The 20,067-nt window shown below is 54.2% G+C and overlaps 4 protein-coding genes across 4 annotated transcripts; 2 read left to right on the top strand and 2 right to left on the bottom strand.

The window, feature by feature from the left end:
• Nucleotides 1–4,436: 4,436 nt before the first annotated feature.
• On the bottom strand, nt 4,437–5,508 carry C8A04DRAFT_13797 (uncharacterized protein; the record flags this gene model as incomplete). The annotated part of the gene is made up of 5 exons (XM_062777857.1): nt 4,437–4,757; nt 4,824–4,877; nt 4,937–4,960; nt 5,024–5,131; nt 5,428–5,508. The coding sequence occupies 5 exons, from the start codon at nt 5,506–5,508 to the stop codon at nt 4,437–4,439; spliced, it is 588 nt and encodes a 195-aa protein (XP_062635169.1).
• A 710-nt stretch (nt 5,509–6,218) lies between these two features.
• C8A04DRAFT_38837 (class I glutamine amidotransferase-like protein) lies at nt 6,219–7,314 on the bottom strand (the record flags this gene model as incomplete). The annotated part of the gene is made up of 5 exons (XM_062784362.1): nt 6,219–6,278; nt 6,381–6,514; nt 6,598–7,039; nt 7,106–7,165; nt 7,216–7,314. 5 exons carry the CDS (start codon nt 7,312–7,314, stop codon nt 6,219–6,221), a joined length of 795 nt encoding a protein of 264 aa, XP_062635168.1.
• A 3,748-nt stretch (nt 7,315–11,062) lies between these two features.
• Nucleotides 11,063–12,496, top strand: C8A04DRAFT_30641 (uncharacterized protein; the record flags this gene model as incomplete). Its single annotated transcript, XM_062781454.1, has 4 exons — nt 11,063–11,346; nt 11,500–11,701; nt 11,771–11,835; nt 11,896–12,496. The coding sequence occupies 4 exons, from the start codon at nt 11,063–11,065 to the stop codon at nt 12,494–12,496; spliced, it is 1,152 nt and encodes a 383-aa protein (XP_062635167.1).
• A 5,645-nt stretch (nt 12,497–18,141) lies between these two features.
• Nucleotides 18,142–19,427, top strand: C8A04DRAFT_30640 (mannitol-1-phosphate dehydrogenase; the record flags this gene model as incomplete). The annotated part of the gene is made up of 2 exons (XM_062781453.1): nt 18,142–18,196; nt 18,286–19,427. The coding sequence occupies 2 exons, from the start codon at nt 18,142–18,144 to the stop codon at nt 19,425–19,427; spliced, it is 1,197 nt and encodes a 398-aa protein (XP_062635166.1).
• Between the last annotated feature and the right edge of the window lie 640 nt (nt 19,428–20,067).

Raw genomic sequence — 20,067 nt, 5'->3', positions numbered from 1 at the left:
ATTCTCGCAGATAGCCTGTGTAGAATCGTCGTGGAAGGGACAATAGAATCCAGTCAAAACCTAATCGGTGCAATGTTGTGGATGAAAAGGCGCAAAGGAGCATGCGGAGTAATGGCGTTTTTTTGTTTTTTTTTGTTGTTGTTTTTTTGCCGCAACCGCGAAATCTTGCGGAGGCACTAGCAAAAGTTGATACTTGGAGAGTTCCTCCAGTCTTCCTTTAGCGGGCTGCTTGTCGGCACGATCCCACCTGTTCAAGCATGGCCTAAGTTGATTACCGCATTCAGGCAAGCGCGGCTGACGGGAGCTGAGGATCGAGGTTTTCGCTGTTGAGGACATGTTAAAAGCCAGCGACGTTGTTGACACGTTGTGTCGAAGAGAGTGTGCGGGGCAACAGAGTGCGGTGGGCTGCGGCTGATCTTCGGCTGAATTAGCGTTCTGGCCGCCTGGGAACCGATAATTCCAGGCTCCCGGTACCCCACCTTACTCTGTAAAGTGAAGTTGCTTCAAGGCAGAAACTGTCATCATGGAAGCATGTTCAATGGGTATCAATCATTATTCTACCGCGGCGACTTCCATCACCCAAAATCATCACATCATCAGCCGCACACAGTCCTGAATCATTCCCGTTGAAAGGAACAACACCTTGGCGACATACAATGCTGCGGCCGCAGGGTAAACGTCCCCTGCCGACAACGCTCGTCTATCCTCCTTTTCCCTGACCGTTGGACATCTCTTACATCGTCCCGCCCCCTGGAGCGACACTTAAGAGATGCTGATGGGGAAGGTAAAGCATGACAATCCGGTGCGTCTGGTACCACGATGCCAAGACCATCCCGCTCCACACGCATCGTGGGTATTGTAGCCGCACACCCAACATCGCCGCTCTGCGTCGGAGGTGTAGGCAAAAACGCTGGGATCTTTCTCCCCGGCGCTGCCGCTGGTGGTGGTGGTTTCCGTCTTGGGGCCTGTGCTTTTTGACGCTCCGCCCGTATGCGGCCTTGTGTGGGTGGCCGTCGTCGACCACCAACCTCAGTCTTGGCATTCACCCCGGCAGCTGGCCTCGACCAGTCCGACAACCCATTAATCCGTGGGCACAATCTCTGCAACAGCTCCCTCGACGCCATCAAACACGGGTCCTCTATGGACGAGCCTACCTCCGGATGGCCCGCGACATAGTGGAAGAAATTCCGACACACCTCCAACCAGTCGTCTACCTCGCACTCTGCGGGTGATAACCACCATACAGCCGGTCCCTCACCACCTTCGCCGGTGCTCCTCCGGGATTTCCCAACCTGCACCTTGGTCTTCAGGTCTGCGCATCGTCGGATGGCGAGCAGCAATAGCCGATGCAGGACGTCATCGACTCCTTGGTAGATGTCATATGTAGGATGGTGTGCGATGCATGCGAAGAGCTCAGTGACCTGATGCAAGTCACTGACGGCGTGAAAAGGGTCAGACATGTCGTGCATAGCATCGCCGAGGTCGAGGATGGACTCGAAGGCATCCCCCAGACGATTGTGGTTGAGATGGTTGATGATATTAGGTATGTGGTCCATGGTTGTGGGTGGAGATGGTTGTGGTGATATCAGGTGCTGCATCGGGGCAGGGTGGTGGGATATTGATGCGGGTGTGAGTGCAAACCAGTTGGCGATGCCGAGGGTGATGCCAAACACCATGTGTGGTGGTTGGCGATGATGGGGTAGGATGGGTAGGCGAGCTGGGGGTGGGATGGGCAGCTTGATATCAGACCCGGGTGGGAGAATTGGGAGGTGGTAGGAGGAAAGGTGTGGAAAGGTGGGAAAAGAGGTGGGAGAGCCGGTCTTATACCTGCAAGACGTCTGCATGTCGGAGCAAAACCTGGCCAATGACAGGTAAGTCGGTCTGGGTGTATTACTACAATTTTCAACGCCCCTGGACACCGGCCAATATGTCCTCGCTTTTTTCGGGGGGTTGTGTGGTCAAATTGGGAGGGTATCGGTGCGTGGGCGGTGGTACCACACCCCTGTCACCCGCTCAAAGCAGCAACCGCACCCGCAGCGACCACATCCTCCTACCGGACCCCTTCCCCCTCCCCGTTCATCCCCTAGTCCCCACTCTCATCCAACCTCATGAAAGTCCGCCAAAACTGCATTTCTTGACTTGATGCGATGACACCAACTTCCCCGCTGTCTATTGGCGAATGTATGTCGTTGCGACGCCGGCTTTAGCCCTTCTGTTAATGGTTCACACGGTCGGGGTCGAGGCGCGGCATGTCTGCACATCCGTGAAGAATGCAGATGATGTACTACGAGCGCGATAGGCCACTACATGACTTTCAAGGGTCACAGGCTCGGTCTAATTGCTCACACATGCCTATCTAATACATATATGGTTCTCCGTTGCTCCAGCGCAAGCCAAGTCTCCCCAGGCCCATAGGACTTCCCCGGAAGCCCATAGAACGTCATGATCCCCCAGCCAAATTAAGATACGATCGTTCTCAATTATGACAGACTCTGTGCACATTTTTGGGACCCTCCTTCAATACCAATCGTCCTCTTCCCGGGGGGTTGTGTTTGTCCTCGGGTGGTTGTGAAGGAAGAGGTGTCGTTGAAGGATTACATAAGCCCCGCACTTACACGCAACCCAAAACCGCATTGGACCACCCTCCACCACCCTCCACCACCCCTCCACTCCACCCGCAAACCTGAACTAGCTTTTCATAGTGCCATAGTCCTACGAGATGCCCAAATTTCCATCTTGTTTCTTTGTATTTGCGCAAAATTTTACTCGATCTTTCAATGCAAAACCTAAAACGACCTCGGAAAGTTCAAGGACGAGAGAACGGAAAACTCTTTGGGGGCATTGCACAGCTGGGCAATTTTCGGGATGGCGTTTCAGCGCCGGAGCCGGGGTGGGCCCACAAGTGCCCCACATGAGCGGGGCAAAGTGTGGGGCGCCGCGAGACCAGGGCTCAGGTGGGGCGCCGCGAGACCAGGGCTCAGGTGGGGCCTCAGACGACAGCCGCCGGAGACAGGTACGGCGGCAGTGATGTCTGGGAAGATGTTGTATTGGTTGGTTGGTTAGGTTATTGGAGGCAGCAGTCAATTCCAGAATCAAAGGGCGCTCAGCTTTCTTTTCCCTGAACCAGTTCCCTAAACCAGCTGAGCCGACTCCGAATCCACACGACCCTGCCCATGAGCGAGACAACCTGGCCCTCGTCGCCTCTTGACGACGACGAAAACTTCCATCTGGCCCTTGTACCTTCCCCGCCCCCTGCCCAAGCCCAAGCAAGCTTCTGGACGCCTCTTCCCGCCGCCGTCCAACTAAACGGCGCCATCGAGAATGCTCACCCTACCGAAGACCTTGAGACTGGCTGCTCTTGGACAAGGTTTTAAGTGCCTCGACGATAGGGTTCCTCTCGTCGCCATAGCCCATCACACCACAAACATTAGAGATTGCCATATGATACGCCCCTCGCAACACTCCCGCCCCGCAACAGCATCCGTCGCCGTGGTCGTTTTTGACCCTTTGAGATTGTTCCGGCATCGGTTGATGAGTCATCAAAGCTGAACGGTTTCAATTACCCGATTCGGGTCATTGCATGTGGGGCACCTCAGAAAGGCAATGCCCCACATGTAGCTGAATCGGGCAATTAGTTAATTCTGCAGGCTGCAGTACCGCAAGAGACACATCCAAGAAAACACCAATGGCGTTTATTTTTTGTTTGATGCTGATCTAACTGAATGTATCCCTCCGCCCTTCCCAAATTTCTGGCTAACCCAGGGCCCCAAACTCCATCGTGTATGACAATTTAATGACTTCCCAAACCATGCTCCTAGTCCAATGCAGATTGCAGACCGATCCTGCCAAGAAAAGGAAAGAAAAAGCTCCCCAAAAAAATGCTAGGAAAAGGAAAGAAAAACCATCCCCAAAAATAAGCTCGTGCTAACTCAAGAGAATGTGAACGGTAAAAACTTATTTAGAAATAAAACACCCTTAGGCCCCCAGCGGGCCCAGCGCACCTAAACCGGAGTCACCCTCCGATGATGCGGCAGTTCCCCCGACGCCGCCATCCGCCCGATCGGGCCGTTCGGCATAACCGAGCGAAGCACAGTCCTTTGCAGCAGCGACTTGAACAGACGCTGCACGCGCTGCTTGGAGACTTGCGTGCGCCCGTACGGGGTGATGGGCTCGTTGCGGAAGATTGCGTCCATGGTGGTGGTGGGGAAGGGCAGGTCGATGAACTCGGTGCCGGTGTGGAAGGAGTTGAGGATGGTGACTTTCTCGAGGACCTTGGCGTTCTCGGTGAATTGCGCGAGCATGGGCGCGAAGCTGTTGTCGGCGCTGCAGGCGAGCAGGATGTGCTTGCAGGTGGGGTTTTCTGCGAATTGTTTGAAGGTTGCTGAGAAGAGGGGAATGTTAGTTTTTCTACGAGTTAAGTCCGAGAGAAGAGATGTTTAGGGGAACATACCGATCAGCTTGTAGTCAGCGCGGTACTTGTCCTTCTCGACGAGGACGAAGTCAAACATCTCGTCGCCCTGGGAGAAGCCGCGGGCGAACCCGGACAGGTGCTGCTCGGCCTTCTTCAGTTTGGTGACGTTTGACTTCACTAGCAGGCTGCCCAGGTCAAGGGCGGAGCCATATGCTCGGACCACAATGGGGATCTCATCGAGGCTGGAGTCTAATGTTGTGAGGTGCTGCCACACGGCGTTCTTCAGGTCCTTGGCTGCACGCTCGCCGCCGTCGATGGAGTTGCCAAGGTAGTATTTTGAGTCAAACTGTAACAAGGGAGCCATTGTTAGTTTCTGGGTGGAGGGGGGTCATATCGTGTTCAGGAGACTCACCAAGTAGGCCTCGGCATCGGCATCGATGAGGACCAACACGAAGGGGTCGCGCGACTGTACCGGCGTCAGCAAATCAGACTCAAGCTTCGTTACAAGGCGGAAACAAGACTCACAGCAGACTTCTCCAAGTCCTTCAGCTCAGCCGCTAAGGCACCCGATTGCTTCTCGAGAATGCGACCCGCCTCTTGCTTGCACTCAACCTCTAGCTTCAACGCCTCAACCTCCTTCTGGACATTGCGACCGGTCTCGCGTTCTTGTGCGAGGTCCCGCTCCAGGGTCTTCCCGGCAGCCTTTTCTGTCTCAAGATCCTTCTTGAGTGATTGGACGTGTTGTTGAACAAGCTGGCCCGCCTGTTGCTCACGCTCGAGATCCTGCTCGAGGCCGTCGGCTCGTTGTTGGACAAGCAAGGCGGCTGATTTCTCGGCTTCGAGAAAGTGCTGCAACGTCACGGCTTGCTCCTGAGCGGCCTGCCGGGCCTCCCGCTCTTGCTCGAGATGCCGACGAGTCTCATTGCATTGAGTCTCCAGAGCCTTTGAACGGAATGATTGGTTAGTAAAGCCAACTTGTGAGGTTGAGGGGAACTAGGGAAGGCCATTGAACTTACCGCCAATTCGTCCAAATGCCCCTGAGTTTGAGACCGGAATTGGTCCACAAAGGCGCGGAAGCTATCAGCGGTGTCAGACATGGTGTGCGTTTTGTCGAGCCCCTGAATTGAGATTCTGGTTCTTGATGGGAGTGGTGAACGAAGCGTCTCCAGGAAGGGAATTGTCAAATTATGAAGTTTCTTTTATCTTCAATTCGCAATCACGAAACTCCCAGAGACCAAAATTCTCCGGAGCTAAACACAACCTAACGTCCTAACGCGGCCCGACCTGTTCGCCATGTCATCCACAACCACGCAACCCGAAGTCGCGGGGCAATCAAGGCGACCTATGATTTTCTGACAAGAGTGTCAAGCCGCAGCAGCAGCCGGGGTTCTCAGAATGGCCAACGCAGAAGGGGTTGATTCGACGCAGTTCGCCCCAAACAATCACGAGCGAATCACGGAGGAGTTTTGGCAGCGATTGGGCCCTGCGGCCTGTTCCCATTTGCTCGCCTGAAACTGCAACACCAATCCGAAGCTTCCACATTCTCATGGCTCCACCCAAACCCATGAACCCACAAACCCAAACAAAGCCCCATCTGAGTCTGGCCTCGGCCTGGGCTTCGTCAACAAGCTCGATGCAGGAGGCGCAGAGAGTCCGGTTTCAAGTTTCTTCCTTGCAAAATTCTCACGCCGAGGATGCCGAATTCCGCCAGCATTCCATCGATAAGCTCCCGGCACGCCGCGTCATCGCAACTGAACAACGATGCGTTGCTGCAGCGCTCATGCAATGCATGGAATGCCAATGCCATTCAGAACCCTGCTGGTCGAACGCAGTCGACCACGGATTCGCTGAGGTTTGCCCCGGGAACCTTGAAAAAAAAAGAAGAAGAAAGCCCAACGAGTCAGCATGTGATCGGACAAGACGGTCAAGACCCATCATGAGGGATTGGTAAACATTCTTGGCTACTCACCTTGTGCACAATGGAGAAGGCGTCCCAATGGGGGTCGGTGTGCGGGGCGTACTCAATCAGGTTGATCATGTCCTCAACCCCCTGGATGTCGTCGCTGTAGTAGTGCCGAAGAAACGCGTACACCATATCGAGGCCTTCCCAGCGATAGTTAGTAAGTAACCCCCCGGTTCAAGCCAACCCAGACAATCACCAAGCAAGCGAGAGGAGTCAAACCCACCAGCCGAAACTCCCGAACTCGTCCACACATTCCCATCCACCACCCACCTCGCCGTCGGCACCCACGTGACATTCACCCCATGCGTAACCACCCACTCCCACGCAGCCTTACTCGACGTCGCCCTGCGGCCCTCCAACACGCCCGCCTGCGCCAGCGCGGCAGCACCCGTGCACACGCTCAGCAGGTACTGCAAGCTGGGGTAGCGCGCTGCGACGAAGTCCTGCACGGAAGTGTCGTTGTTCTCTTGCAGCGCCCGGTTGCCGACGCCGCCGGGGATGAGGAGGATGTCGAGCGGTGGGGCGTCGGCGAAGCTGTGCGTGGCTTCGATGTAGGTGGCCATGGTGGCGCCTTTGGAGGCTAATTTGCTGGGGGGGACTTTGGTGGTGACGAGGCCGGGGCGGTGGCTGATGACGGAGAGTTGGATGGATTTGGTTCCGGACATCTGTTTGGATGTGAGTTGTGATGCCAAGTGAGCGAACATCTACTGGTTAGTCAGGGGTTGGCTTACGCTGGAGAAAAGCTCCAGAGGCCCCCAGATGTCGAGGGGTTCGTATCCGTCAAACACCACCTTGGGCACTCGTCAGTTATTGTTCATGTTGGAGACAGTGGTTAACTCACAACACCAAGCGACAGAGTCTTGTCGCTGTGTCCGTTCGCAGCTGCCATGACGAGCGGTGCAGCTTGAATAAATCGGTACAGGTAAGTCTTAATATTCATCTCGGCGGTAGCAGTTCTCAAGAATGGCCGTGGCAACAACAGGTCGAGAAAATGCGAGAGCCAGTGCAGTCTTTATTTATGCCTCAACTCTAAAACATGAGACATTGAAAACCCACCATCCATTGCGCGTCGGAGTTTCCAATTTCCCGCAACAAAAGAGGCAAGAATACCAACATTGTAATTAAGCCCGTCTCTCCGCTATTTAGTGTAACCTATAAATCCAACCTCGTAATACGCTCAGTCTCTCGTACTTCCCATGTGTGGACTTTTCAGTGTCACTTGGGGTTGAGAGACCAGGGTTATTGACTCAAACTCCCTCATCTGCTGCAGTCAGCGTACCTTCGCGAGAAACCGACACCCACATGACGAGACATGAAAATCTGAAAGTCACCGGCATACGAGGATTTAAACTTGCGCACCTATTGCGGCCCGCCGCGGAAGGCCATCGGAGAGCACGATTCCCGCATCTGTCTTGGGAGGTTGAGAGATCAAATCTTCACCTCGGGTTGAGGTGATAGTGAACGTGATTGGACGACATTGTTCTGTTGTCTCTCTTAAAATCTTACAACGTCCTCGAACCTTCCAATCCTATCGGTTACACTCGGCAAGGTCCATCAGGTACCCAATGAGGATCAGACTCACTGTGTGTCTTGTCACATGTCACAATGTTGTGATGATGGTCATGGTGGTGGTTGGCTCCTGCCTGTTGCGCTTCCCAACTCAAGATCACGTGGGTGAGGCCGTGATGTCCATCTTTGGCGCAGTTGAGACTTGCTCGACCTGCACCTTTTTCTCTGTGCCTTAATTTCAATTCCGCGTTCACTTCATGCAATTACCTTCACAACAACTCCGAGCCGTCGTTATCTCATTCCTCCCGCTCAAACTTTGATAGTTATGAGCCCAATGCTCAATTAATCCTTCCCTACTACGTGTAATTAGGTGCAGGCGCTTTGGCATTCATTCCGACGCGCTCCCATCCCCATTGGTTGTTCCTTCCACTGGTCCAACATTACGGATGTCCACTACCCCAACGAAACCGCTTCGACTGTCAACTTGCGCCTCATGATAGGAATTGGAACCGGATCTCCCCAAATCTGAACCGACTGGTTCCTCCGGAGTCCGGCTTCCATGCGACACAACTAAGCATCAACTCTGGGCACAGGCAAACCAACACTCGCCATCACCACACATGGTGACATGTCTTCCCTTTCAGCCCGTTGTCCGCGGATTAAACGTACAGTCCCCTTGCCAGCTATAAACCCTGCCTCTTCATCCTACCGTGGGTAGAATTGCTACGCCTCGGAGAAATCAGGACCTGGGCTATGTATGGGAGATCAAAGGAAGAGCTGGAAAATTCCCTCTTTTATCTTTCAAAGCGGCTTGTTGAAGGATTTTGATTAGACATTGGAGATGCACCATTCCTCGGATCAAGGACGACAAGGGTCACTCCGATGTCTATCAAGGATGGTCACGGTCTGCCAGCTCTGTGCCCTTGCACTCGTACCTCGGTCGTACGGCACTCATCGCCGACGAGGCGCACTTCGTCTCTTTCCCGTCGTTGACACGGTTCCGGACCCGAGCCAGCCACTCGGTTACCCCTGAGATGGCGAAATCAAGGACCCCAAATCCTCCATCGCGACCTCATGCGAACCCCCACAGCGCCCTCAGGGAACACCAATAACAACCCATCAACCCCTTGCAGCTCGTGTGCCCATCAAGCATCTTGCGCAAGCCCGAAACGAGGAATCCAAACGGCCGGGTCAGACCAACCATTCAATGGAAGAATGTAACCAAACCCCTGAGTCAACAATATCAAGATGAGAGACGGCCAAGAAACGCGCATGTCTCTTAGCCACAACAGAAATCCCCGGCAAGACGAGGCTGGAATCGCATCACACGCACACCACAATGCGCAACCATCTCGCCACAACGCAGGGTCATCAATCTTGGACATCTTCTTTCTCGCTTTTGGGAGAGCAGAAGAGCACGCGACATGCTCGACAAAAGGAGGGGCAATGAGGTGAGACAGCTATTGCTTTTTATTTCTCTCTGACTCTCTTCTCAAACCCCTCCTCACCAGGAGCACCAGAGAAAAAAACGTCTCCACAGGAACTGGTTGACTGAAACACATGACTTGCTTTGGATGCCGGGGACGGCTCGGCCCCGACTATTTTGGGGGACGCTTGCGATCAACAAGTTTTCATCAAGCCATCCAAACCCCCAGTCAAGGCACCATTTCCAGCCCTAGCAACGTTATGCCGACTCGTCCTTGGACTTCCCTCAATCGTCCAAGTTCCCCCGGGTACGCGTGCCACAGGGATTGTTGAAGCTTCGGTTGAACATGTGTCGAGATTCCTCATTTGGGGGCCACACACGTTGACTCGTCGAATTCGGCAAGAGAGTGCGAAGAAGGAAGAAAAGGCGTTGACTATTCGTAGGGATTGGTGTTTATCACTTTCTCTGTTGAGTGAAGGGCTTTTCCGCGGTTTTGCCCGCCCGCCCGTTCAAAAGCTAGGACATGGGGTGATGGGGGCCATCCGCTGACGAGTAAAATTGCTATCACGCCGACAAGGTCGATGACGTGCTCGCTTCCCGCGGCAGCCTGCCCTCCTCTTCCCCCCACGGAGGCGCGTCTGCGCCATTGCCATTGCCTTTTTTGCTTGGGCTTTGGGAATTTGCTGCTGCGGAGGGACTGCCCCCCAAAGTTGTTCGATTTTTCTGGGGTTGATTTCCACAGTCGCATTGAGCACGCGCTCACCAAAACACCACGCGTGATGAGGAAAACGCGATTTTTTCAGGCGATGGCGAGACACGCACGCTCCGTCAAAAGGTGCGGCTGGATTCTCGAGAGGATTATTGCCAAGCGGCAGCATGAGGGAACTTACTTTGGGTTACTTTCCACTCGTTCTCTTGTCGATCTGCGTCAAGGCTCAGGTTTCGCCGCGCTGAGGTTTTCATATTCTTGCATTCTTTCGAAGCACAGATTGGGCATCCATCACACGGAATCCGCCGGGTTGCCGTTGGGAAAGGCAGATCTTTGGCCGTCAGGCGTGTCACGAGTTGGGCGAAGCGGACTTTTATAAAACCTCTCCTTCCTCTTTTCGTCGCAAGCCCTGCATGAGGCGACCCATCCCATTGGGACGTCGAGCCCCTCGGGCTTGCCGCAACCCCCGCACAACACGGGTTGAAACCCTTGTCTGAGACCCCTTCAGCTGTGCATTGTGGTTCATGGAGGTTGTGTGTTGCAACTTGCAGCAGCTGGTCCTCCTGGTCTCCCCTCCTTCGGACGTGAGTGGTTTAAGGGACCCCCACGCACTGTTCCCAAGTCCCTGGGACGGCACAAGAGTGTGCATTCGGGGCGAGACACGGTCACCGTGGACTTGAGAGCACGCAATACACCAAGATGAGTGCGCGATGTCTCGGGATCGATATATCGACTCTTCGACGTCCGTGTTCCAACTGTCGACCTTACCATACGGTTCCACCTGGTTTCCCACTTCCTCGCTCGTTACACTTCTTTTGTTCGCGCATTCGACCGTCGAAACAGATGGCCGTAGCTTCGTCCTCCCTCGCGAGCGATCGACGACGACGGAGGTGAACTTGACTTGCTCAGTCGGATGACCGCCGTCGAACGTGGTCGCGCGACGACCACGGGGGACGACGATTAACGAGACAACGACAACAACAACAACCAAACTGCAAACAGCCAAATCCCCGGCCAGGAGGACATCCGGCCAGCCCGACAACCATGCTTCTCCTTCCCCGCGGCGGGGAAGCCAACCTGGACGCGGGCCAGTTATTGACGCTCACCATCCTCACGCGCGTGGCGTCGGCACTCTCCGCCCTCGGCGTGCTTACCATCATCACAACCTTCTGTCTGTCCAGACATTTCCGCAATCCCATGCATCGCCTCATTGTCATCAATGCCTTTTACAACGCCCTCGATGTCACGTGCACGATGATCTCGACAGGTGGACCGCAGGCCGGCAATACGTCCGCGCTTTGCCAGTTTCAGGGGTTCCTTAACCAAATGTGAGCTTTTGAAATTTTGAGTTTTTGAGTTTGGCGCTAGAAGAAAACAATGGTGAGCAGGGGGGGGGAATTGGTGGAGTGTGGGGGAACCGAATAAGGAAACGGGGGGTCAAGACGACATGGAATGCATACTCATACCCCGACTCCTTGCAGGTTCCCTATTGCGGATGTGTTGTGGACCATGGCCATGGCTGTCAATGTTTACCTCATCGTCTACCGCAGCTATGATGTCGAGTCGTTACGACGGCTCGAGTGGAAGTACATCGTCGGCATCACCGTCGCTACCTTTATCCCGGCCTTTGTGCTGCTGTTTATCAAGACGGAAGAGAATGGTCCCATGTACGGGAGTGTAACTGTGAGTGGCCAACCTCGATATGCTTCGTCAATATCATTTCAAAGCACGTTAACTAACACACACCTCTAGATGTGGTGCGCCATCGCCCCTAAATGGGTCTTGTTCCGCATCATCCTGTACTACGTCCCAATATGGTATGACTTACCCCAAACCCTTCCCATCTCTTGACACGCCGGCCACTAACACCCACCCAGGACCTGCATCATCATCACCATCGTACTCTACCTCCTCGTCGGCATCGAAATCGCCAACCGCCGGCGCATCATGCAATCCATAAGCAGCAACGCCAACCACCAAGCCACAGCCTCCCTCTCCGCCAACGAAACCATAGAGCGCAACTCCTACGGCAGCACGACCAAACCCACCGTCGACGCCATCCAAGAGTTCGACCCCACCAGCACAACCGACTCCCCTCGGCCCCCTACCCGCTCCAACACCGGCAGCGACGAGCCCTTCAGCTCCAAATACTACTCCTCCCACCACCCCACCTCCTCCTCCGCCGCCTCACGCGTCATCCCCTCCAACCCATCCTCCCTCTCCTTCCGACAATACATCCTCATGCCACTTTTCTTCTTCATCGCGCTGCTGCTGGTGTGGGTGGCGCCTTCGACCAACCGGGTAGCGTCGTTCATCGAGCCGGGGTTCTCATCCTTCCCATTGCTGTTGACGGTTGGCGTTACTGGGTCGCTGCGCGGGTTTTGGAATGGGATTGTTTTTGTGGTTGTGGGGATGCGGTCGTGGAAGAGGAGGAAGCAGTCGGATGAGTTGGCTTTGAGGCCTGTTACTAGGGAGTAATGGAGTAACGGGGCGGGTTCCATTTGTTTTAGAGGGTGGAATTTTTGGTTTTTTTGGGGCGGGTTCTCCGTCTCCTTGGTTGGGGATAAATAAGATACCAGGGATGTTTTTTTCCCATGCGGGAGTTGACGGGGAGTCAAGGGTGCCACTTGTAACAGCTTATGTTCCTTAGTCCTACGAAAATATTCTGCCAAACTTCTACCTATGGTGTTCATCTAGCCCATGATGTGAGCCAGTGCTTAAACCAGTAGTTGGTCGAATACCCCCGCCAAGTCAGGAGCAACGTATTCGTTGTGGGAGTCGCAAAGGGGTTGCTAGAGTGGACCGCGATATGCGTGCAAGGGCAACGTGAAAACGGTAGTAGCAGCTAAAGGGAAACCGATGGTTGGCGGGAAACTTGGAGATGACATGGAAGACGCTCGTTATTCTGTAACAGCTAGATGACCTTGGATTTTGCTCGTTAGCTAAACACATCTATCGTGTATTAACGTCTAGGTTTCATTTCTCCTGACTCCCCTGGTATTGTTGCTCTTGAAGAAAGCCACCCAGTCCAGCCACACGAGCCGTTGTATCGTTGTCCGGGCCCAACGTGGCTGCTGTGGACGAACTCGGCAAGGTATGGGGATGACGTGCATGATCGATCCCAGAAAGAACCCTTGAAGATCAACCAAGAACCTCCCTCCACAGAGATCCCCGTCTCATCTGATGACCCTTTTCCCCATTCCTTCCCATCAGACCGGATTTCAGGAACCAAACACTTTTTTTCTGGTCTTTTCCAGCTAGGACCTTCTCCACCGTAATGTCAACCCATGGTTAGAGTTTGTTGATCTGTAAATCTGTGTCTCCAGTTCCCCGGATTTCTCCTCCTTATGCTTACACTACACGTTCGGAGTGACAACACGAGTCAGTCAACCAGGACTCCATCAACCTCGGGAACAACCATTTGCGGGGCCCCAGTCCGTCGAGTTTCGTCACAGCGGGTCTGGAACGCATTTCTCTCCACACGCAAGACAAGTTGACAGGCAATTACTTCATGACTTTCTCCTTTTCTCATTACATCGCCGGTCCACGATCATGATATTTGAACTGACGCAACCGATCTGCTGCGCCGAGGACCCTCCGCGGGAATTTTGCCTTTACGATTCCTTCCCGTCGTCTCTCGGGAAGGAATCATGAACGAAAAAAAGGACGGGAAACCCATGCACAAGGCCGCCTCATCGATAAATTATCTCTTCTCTGCAGGGGTTGCCGTGAACTCGCACTCCAGTTACCGTCATCCCAAAAACAGCCACCTGAATCCACTCACCAGCGTCAGCAGCAGCAAATACATTTTCACACCACACGAATTTGATGACCTGAGGCAAGTGAGCATGATTGCATGCTGCAAAACGAACACAAAAAAAACCTGGAACAGATGCCGCTTTACCCGGGGCAACCTCACCAATCCCAAAGCAAGGATAGATCGGCACCCTCAGAAACGTTAAAGCGGAGCCCGCCTCGCCCCTCTGCCCCTCTCTTATCCTGTTATCCAACAAGGACGCAAACAAAAACACCCCTGTCCCTTTCAATCAACGCCGGAGCTTGGCAAGCGACTCCGGGATGGGTCTTGCGGCGCCGTCATTGGCTCCGCTACCCCGGCCCCCGAGCGGGGGATCCACCCCCCACCGGACGGCACGGCGTTACAACGGAAGGCCGGAAAAATGGAAATGGGGCTCAATCAGGTGTGGGAAGGTGAGCTGTGCAGCGGTTTGTTCCAGGGGAGGCCGCCTGGTGATAATATTCGCGCATTTTTAAGTTGTAGACCAAGGAGGTAGAATCCGAGCAGGTTTTGAGATCTTGATGTAAGTAAGGCGAAGGCAACGTCTACTATGTAATGAAAGGCATCCGCTCCTAATAGGGAAGGCGGGCTCGAGAGCATTGTGCTGAAGAAGAGTTCCCTTGCAGTGTCGTTGCATCTGCAGCAGGACCTTTTGGTATGGGCGGGGTATCGATAGTAACTTATGTGGAATAGCCACGGCATTGGATCAGACTTGATGTTGAAGAGAGCATCCAGCGAGCACAGGTTCCCATTTCGATCACAGGCAGTGGGAAGGAGGTTGATGAAGGGCCTTTCGATCTCTCTGCCGCGGCTTCATCAACATCAAATGCCGCCATCAAGCTCCGAAGATAAAACCCGCTGAAGATGACCTCGGAGTGAACTTCACGCCATTGCAGATCCCATATGATCTTGTCTCGAACGTTGAGCCAGGTTAAAGAAATATCTCCACCGTTTCGGGAGTAGCCGTCGTCGGTCGATCAACGCAAGGATTTTCTTTGGTCTGTTTGGTTTGAGGATCAACTCCCTTGTCGCATCGATGCTCCGTGCTCGATGTGTTCGGACGACAGTCCATTGTGAGTTCCGGAAGATCGACCAGTGGCTGTCTCGGAATTCGGGAGTAGCCGGTGACATTTGACCTACCACTTGAAGAACCATTCTCAACCATCGAAGGTCGTCCTCTCCCAATTAAGCAGCACATGGGAACGCCACATGTCCAAGACAATTGCAGTTACACTCTTCAAAGGACCGCCTCGGAAGTTGCTGATGATCGTCGGTTTTGCGATATGCCGTAGACTAAGTGGCCTGAGGTCGATCCCTTTTGAGCCGGGTGCTTCTTGTGAATATTCTTGTTGGGACATCCATCGGTCCTTTTTGCTTCCTTCTGGTCCAGGGCAATTTTAAGAATAGAACTCCTGCCGGGCCGACTCCCCGGCCATCAGTCGATGTTGTGGGCCCAGCGGCAGTAAATATCAGGCCGAAGCGAGGCGCCGTTGGTGAGCGAAGGCATGCGAAAGGCGAACCAGAGCCAGCCTCACGTTCTAGGACTTTCCCGATTTGACGGTGGGAATGGTTAGCCGCTCACCAGGGTCCCAGCGACATATGAAAGAGCGGCTTTAAAGATATGCCGCAAAATACCTGACCACAGTGTACAATAATTGCTGCAGGAGGGTGAGTTTTGGGGAATAGATCTTCGGTATTCCTGGCGTGGTGATATGCTCGGCTCGCGTGAGCGTCAGATGGGAATGGAACGAAATCCCCATGATTGGTTTCCACGTGAAGATGGGCCCGCTCCATGTTGAAGAAGCGGGAAATTGTGTGGAGCGCAGCCTCTCTTCTGCAAAATGGCTGGGGTTTAGTGGACTCGGATCGAAGCAGGACCCTCTAACCAGAGGCGATCATAAGGCCGGGCGGTGACTTGCGGGTCGCTTCAATGGGAAAGTTGCATGCCGGAAAGAAGAAGCGAAGTACCAACGCGGCAGCGCGGCACACTTGTAAACCGAAATGCCTCGTTGTCGAGTTGATGGAAGAAGCGAGAAAAAACACTGGGGCTAAGTGAGAAACATTAACGGAGCGTCGTAAGGGAAGGAACGTCCTGTTAGCAAGGTAGGAAAAAAAATGTTCGATGCTGCCAACAAGCGCCGAGATATTGCCAGGACATGTGCGTTCCCGTTTCACTGTTCTCACAAAACCAGTGAGAGGGACGGCAAAAACCTGTTCACGATGTGATGTTTTAGAGTTGTTCGCCAGCGTGTCGCCCTGGACGTCGATCGACAGACTTCCTGGTCGGTGATCGTTACGTCGCCCTGTCAATCCGGAAAGCCCCGATGAGGCCAAGCCGGGGCCAAATCTGAAACCTGGACCGGCCCTGCCCGCATGGTCTTGGCCGTAGGTGAAAACAAATGTTTGCATGAGGAAGGAAAACAGGAGAGAAAATGCAGCATGACGATGCCTCACTTTGTCGCCCGAACAGGCAATGACGACAGATCGTTCGACAAATGCTGGGGGTTGTTCCCGTCTTTCACGGTTCCAGACCAAAATTGTGGATGGACATAGGCTGAAAGAACCCGCAAATTTCCGATTACATAACCATGCCCCTGTTGTCGATTGAGCAGTTCATTGGGCGGAGTATCCAATATGACGTCAGGATGGATCCCCTGTTACACGGACCCTGAAAGACGGTTTTGTGTTCGACGCTTTCCGCCCACCACGACATCGAGGGGAGGCTTGAAGATGTTACACTACACTAGTGTTAAGGGTTGCACCCGTAGTTGTACATGTGTACGAACAGCAATCGAAAACGTGGGCGGGGGATGGTGGATAATTGAATGGTTTCGTGACTGGGATGACGAACGCCAAGTGAAGGAACCACTTTGCTCCTCGCTGGGCCAAGATTTTGAGAACCTGTTCCGTTTCGGGCGAGGTCGGCCCGGCCTTCGTCATGTTGGGTCATTGGCAGCGCCCGGCGACCCCTCCGGCCCAGACCCAAACCTTGACGCAGTAGAAACGGTGGCGAAGTCGCCATCAAGGCACCGCGAAACGGAACAGGCCCCTCGACCACTAAGATCGATCCATTTCGGCGATCGATGTGGTTCGACGTCATTTCTCCCGTTTTCGGTCTTGGATTGCCATGTCTTGCCAGGGATGTCCTGAGTATCGTGCGATTGCACCTGGTGAGGCCCCGATGGTGTGTTAGCCGCTTGATAACTGCGAAGTGCCACGGAAGCAATGGTGAGGGCATTCAGGCCATCATAGCGTAGTGCATCAAAGTAGGGAAGAGAGTTCAGCAGGCGCAGCGATTACTCGGGAGACGACGAGTAGAGACAGCATTTGCGGGGTGTCCATTGGGGACCCTGCATGCCTGCGTGTTCGTCTCGATGCAATCTCGATAGCCGATGCGATAACCGTGGTCTGTTCGGAAAAACCAGGAGCGAACCGGAATCGCAAATGGATCACCCATGAGAAGAATCCGTCTCTGGTGTTCGAGAACTGTTATCGTCATCCGGCGGGGCGACACGGAGCCGTCGCCGGCCAAGCCAAGACCTGGCGACTCTCGCCAAGCCTCCGTTTGGCCATTGGTCGTCGGTCGTTTCACGGCGGCCGACGGCCAAACCACGTCGCGCACGTCTTATCTGCAGCGAGCCGAAGGGGCTGGAGGGAGAGACATCGGGTGGGTTGTGGAGGACCAACCAGGCCAGCTCCTCAGTTGTTTCCGATATGCGAGACGACATCATGCCGGTCAGAGGCAGAAGGCCGCAAATGTTGTTGCTGCAGGGTCGTTTGCCTGTCGTGTCCGTCTGTCGTCTGTCGAGCCTGTTCGTCCGAATGCAGGAGAATAGAAACGGAAGAGCGGGGCGGTGGTTTGGTAACAACAGGGTGGGGCATCGTTTGGGGGCGGGTGGGGGCGCCGCAGCCGAAAAGCCGTCCTTCCGTTGGCAAAGACAAAGCCACACTTCTCACGGAAGCCATGACTCTTGACCCACCGATGATCCCAACGGCTCATGGGCCCACGGGCCAAGGGGAACAACAAGCTTGGGTCCTGGTGGGCACCCCGTCGTCAGAGGCCGTGCTGCCTCTTTCTATAAAGCAAAATGGTTGCCCCTTTGTGTCAGACCGTTCCTTCTCTTGTCCGCAGACTTGATCACTTGAATCAACATCAACCCTCCAAAGCAACCCAAAAAAGGGACTTACACATTTGTCCTAACATCACCTACATAACTATCCAGTATCAGCACTCTTCGAGCCTCCCTAAACGGATTCTTCGATCCTAAGCCTATTCAGCCCTTTATTCACCTCTTACACAACCAAAAACACACACATAACCGCCAACATGGTACAAAGGAATGCCCCCCTTAAGGCCGTCCACTTCGGTGCCGGCAACATCGGTAAGTTGTTACCCCTGGACGACATGCCACATGATGGGGTGGAAGACTATGCGGGGTGACCAGGTTGCTAACGATCGATGCTACTCCAGGCCGTGGCTTCGTCGCCTGTTTCCTCCACAACTCCGGGTACGAGGTCATCTTCGCTGAGGTCAACGATACCACCGTCAACAAGCTCAACGCCCAGAAGAGCTACAAGGTGATCGAGGTCGGTGCCGATGGCACATCAGAGTCCGTCATCACCAACTACCGCGCCATCAACTCGAGGTCACATGAGGCCGATCTCGTCAAGGAGATCGCAACGGCGGACCTCGTCACCTGCTCTGTCGGCCCGCATATCCTCAAGTTCCTCGCTCCCGTCATCGCCAAGGGTATCGACGCCCGCTCAACAGACCTCACCCCCGTCGCCGTGATTGCTTGTGAGAACGCCATCGGTGCCACGGACACCCTCGCCGAGTTCATCAAGGCTCCCGAAAACACCGACCCCAGCCGGCTCGAGGACTATGACAAGCGGGCTCGCTTCGCCAACTCTGCCATTGACCGCATCGTGCCCGCGCAAGACCCCGACGCCGGGCTTGATGTCCGCCTCGAGAAGTTCTACGAGTGGGTTGTTGAGAGCACTCCCTTCAAGGACCACGCCCCACCCGCCGTCAAGGGCATCCACTGGGTCGACAACCTGCAGCCCTTCATCGAGCGCAAGCTGTACACTGTCAACACCGGCCACGCCACGGCTGCTTACCACGGCTACATCCGCCGGAAGAGCACCGTGTACGACGCGCTGCAGGACCGTGAGATCCAGGAGGAGGTCAAGAAGGCTCTGTCCAACACCGCCAGCCTGATCACCCAGAAGCACGGCATCCCCGCCGACGAGCAGCAAGCCTACGTCGACAAGATCGTCCGCCGCATCAGCAACCCCCATCTGGAGGACGCTGTCGAGCGTGTCGGCCGGGCGCCCCTGCGCAAGCTCAGCCGCAAGGAGCGCTTCATCGGCCCCGCTGCCGAGCTCGCCGAGAACGGCAAGGACTGCGCCGCTCTCCTGGACGCTGCGGAGATGGCTTTCCGCTTCCAGAATGTTGAGGGCGACGACGAGTCGTTCAAGCTCGCGGAGATCATGGAGAAGAACGAGGCCGAGGAGGTCGTCAAGCAAGTCTGCGGCCTGCAGCCAAAGGAGAAGCTTTTCCCTGCGGTCGTCGACGTTGTCAAGCGCGTCCAGGCTGATACCCAGTCGGATTAAGCGGATGGCGATGTTTCTTTTGGTTGCCGGAGCTGAGCGAGCTGCGGGATGTGATCATGGTTTCCTTGTTCAATTAAGCGTTCTGGATTTGTTTTTGGGTAGCGATTTGGGATATCTCAGGCAGCGCATGGGACGGCGTTTACATCAGACAGTGGTCTCCTTGGGTTCATGACGATTACGCACATCAGAACGGGTTCATTAGAGGCGTTGAGTTGCTAGGTTCTGAGCAAATCCCTAAGTAGATGAATAAGAAGTTGGGGGTTTCAGCGTTTTTGACTGTTGTGACCGTTGAAGTGTTAAATTCTGTGGTATATCCTTTGTTGTGCCTCTGGGCGTAAATGTTAATTGGTTATCTTTTGTCATTGAAAATGAAAAAGTCATAAATAATAAATAAAAGAGGTCCAATTATAAAGTTAGGAACGGCTCAGGAGTTATCATTCAAAAGCAGTTATGGAAAAAACATGTATGTTTCTTCGACGATGCAGTTTATCACCTTGGCGAGGAAGAGTCCATCGCCGTTCGGGTTGAGATTTATTGATGTGACAATCAAGTTAGTTTCTCGAATCTGATGATGCTAGACGGAAGCCTTCAACCCCGCCCTTGGTGAGTAAAGTGGGGCTGGGGTGAGTGAGAGAGTTGG

The sequence above is a fragment of the Dichotomopilus funicola genome, assembly GCF_033296635.1.
Source record: "Dichotomopilus funicola strain CBS 141.50 unplaced genomic scaffold C8A04scaffold_53, whole genome shotgun sequence".
In the NCBI taxonomy this organism is placed as follows: Eukaryota; Fungi; Ascomycota; class Sordariomycetes; order Sordariales; family Chaetomiaceae; genus Dichotomopilus; species Dichotomopilus funicola.
This window is presented reverse-complemented; position numbering and strand designations above follow the sequence as displayed.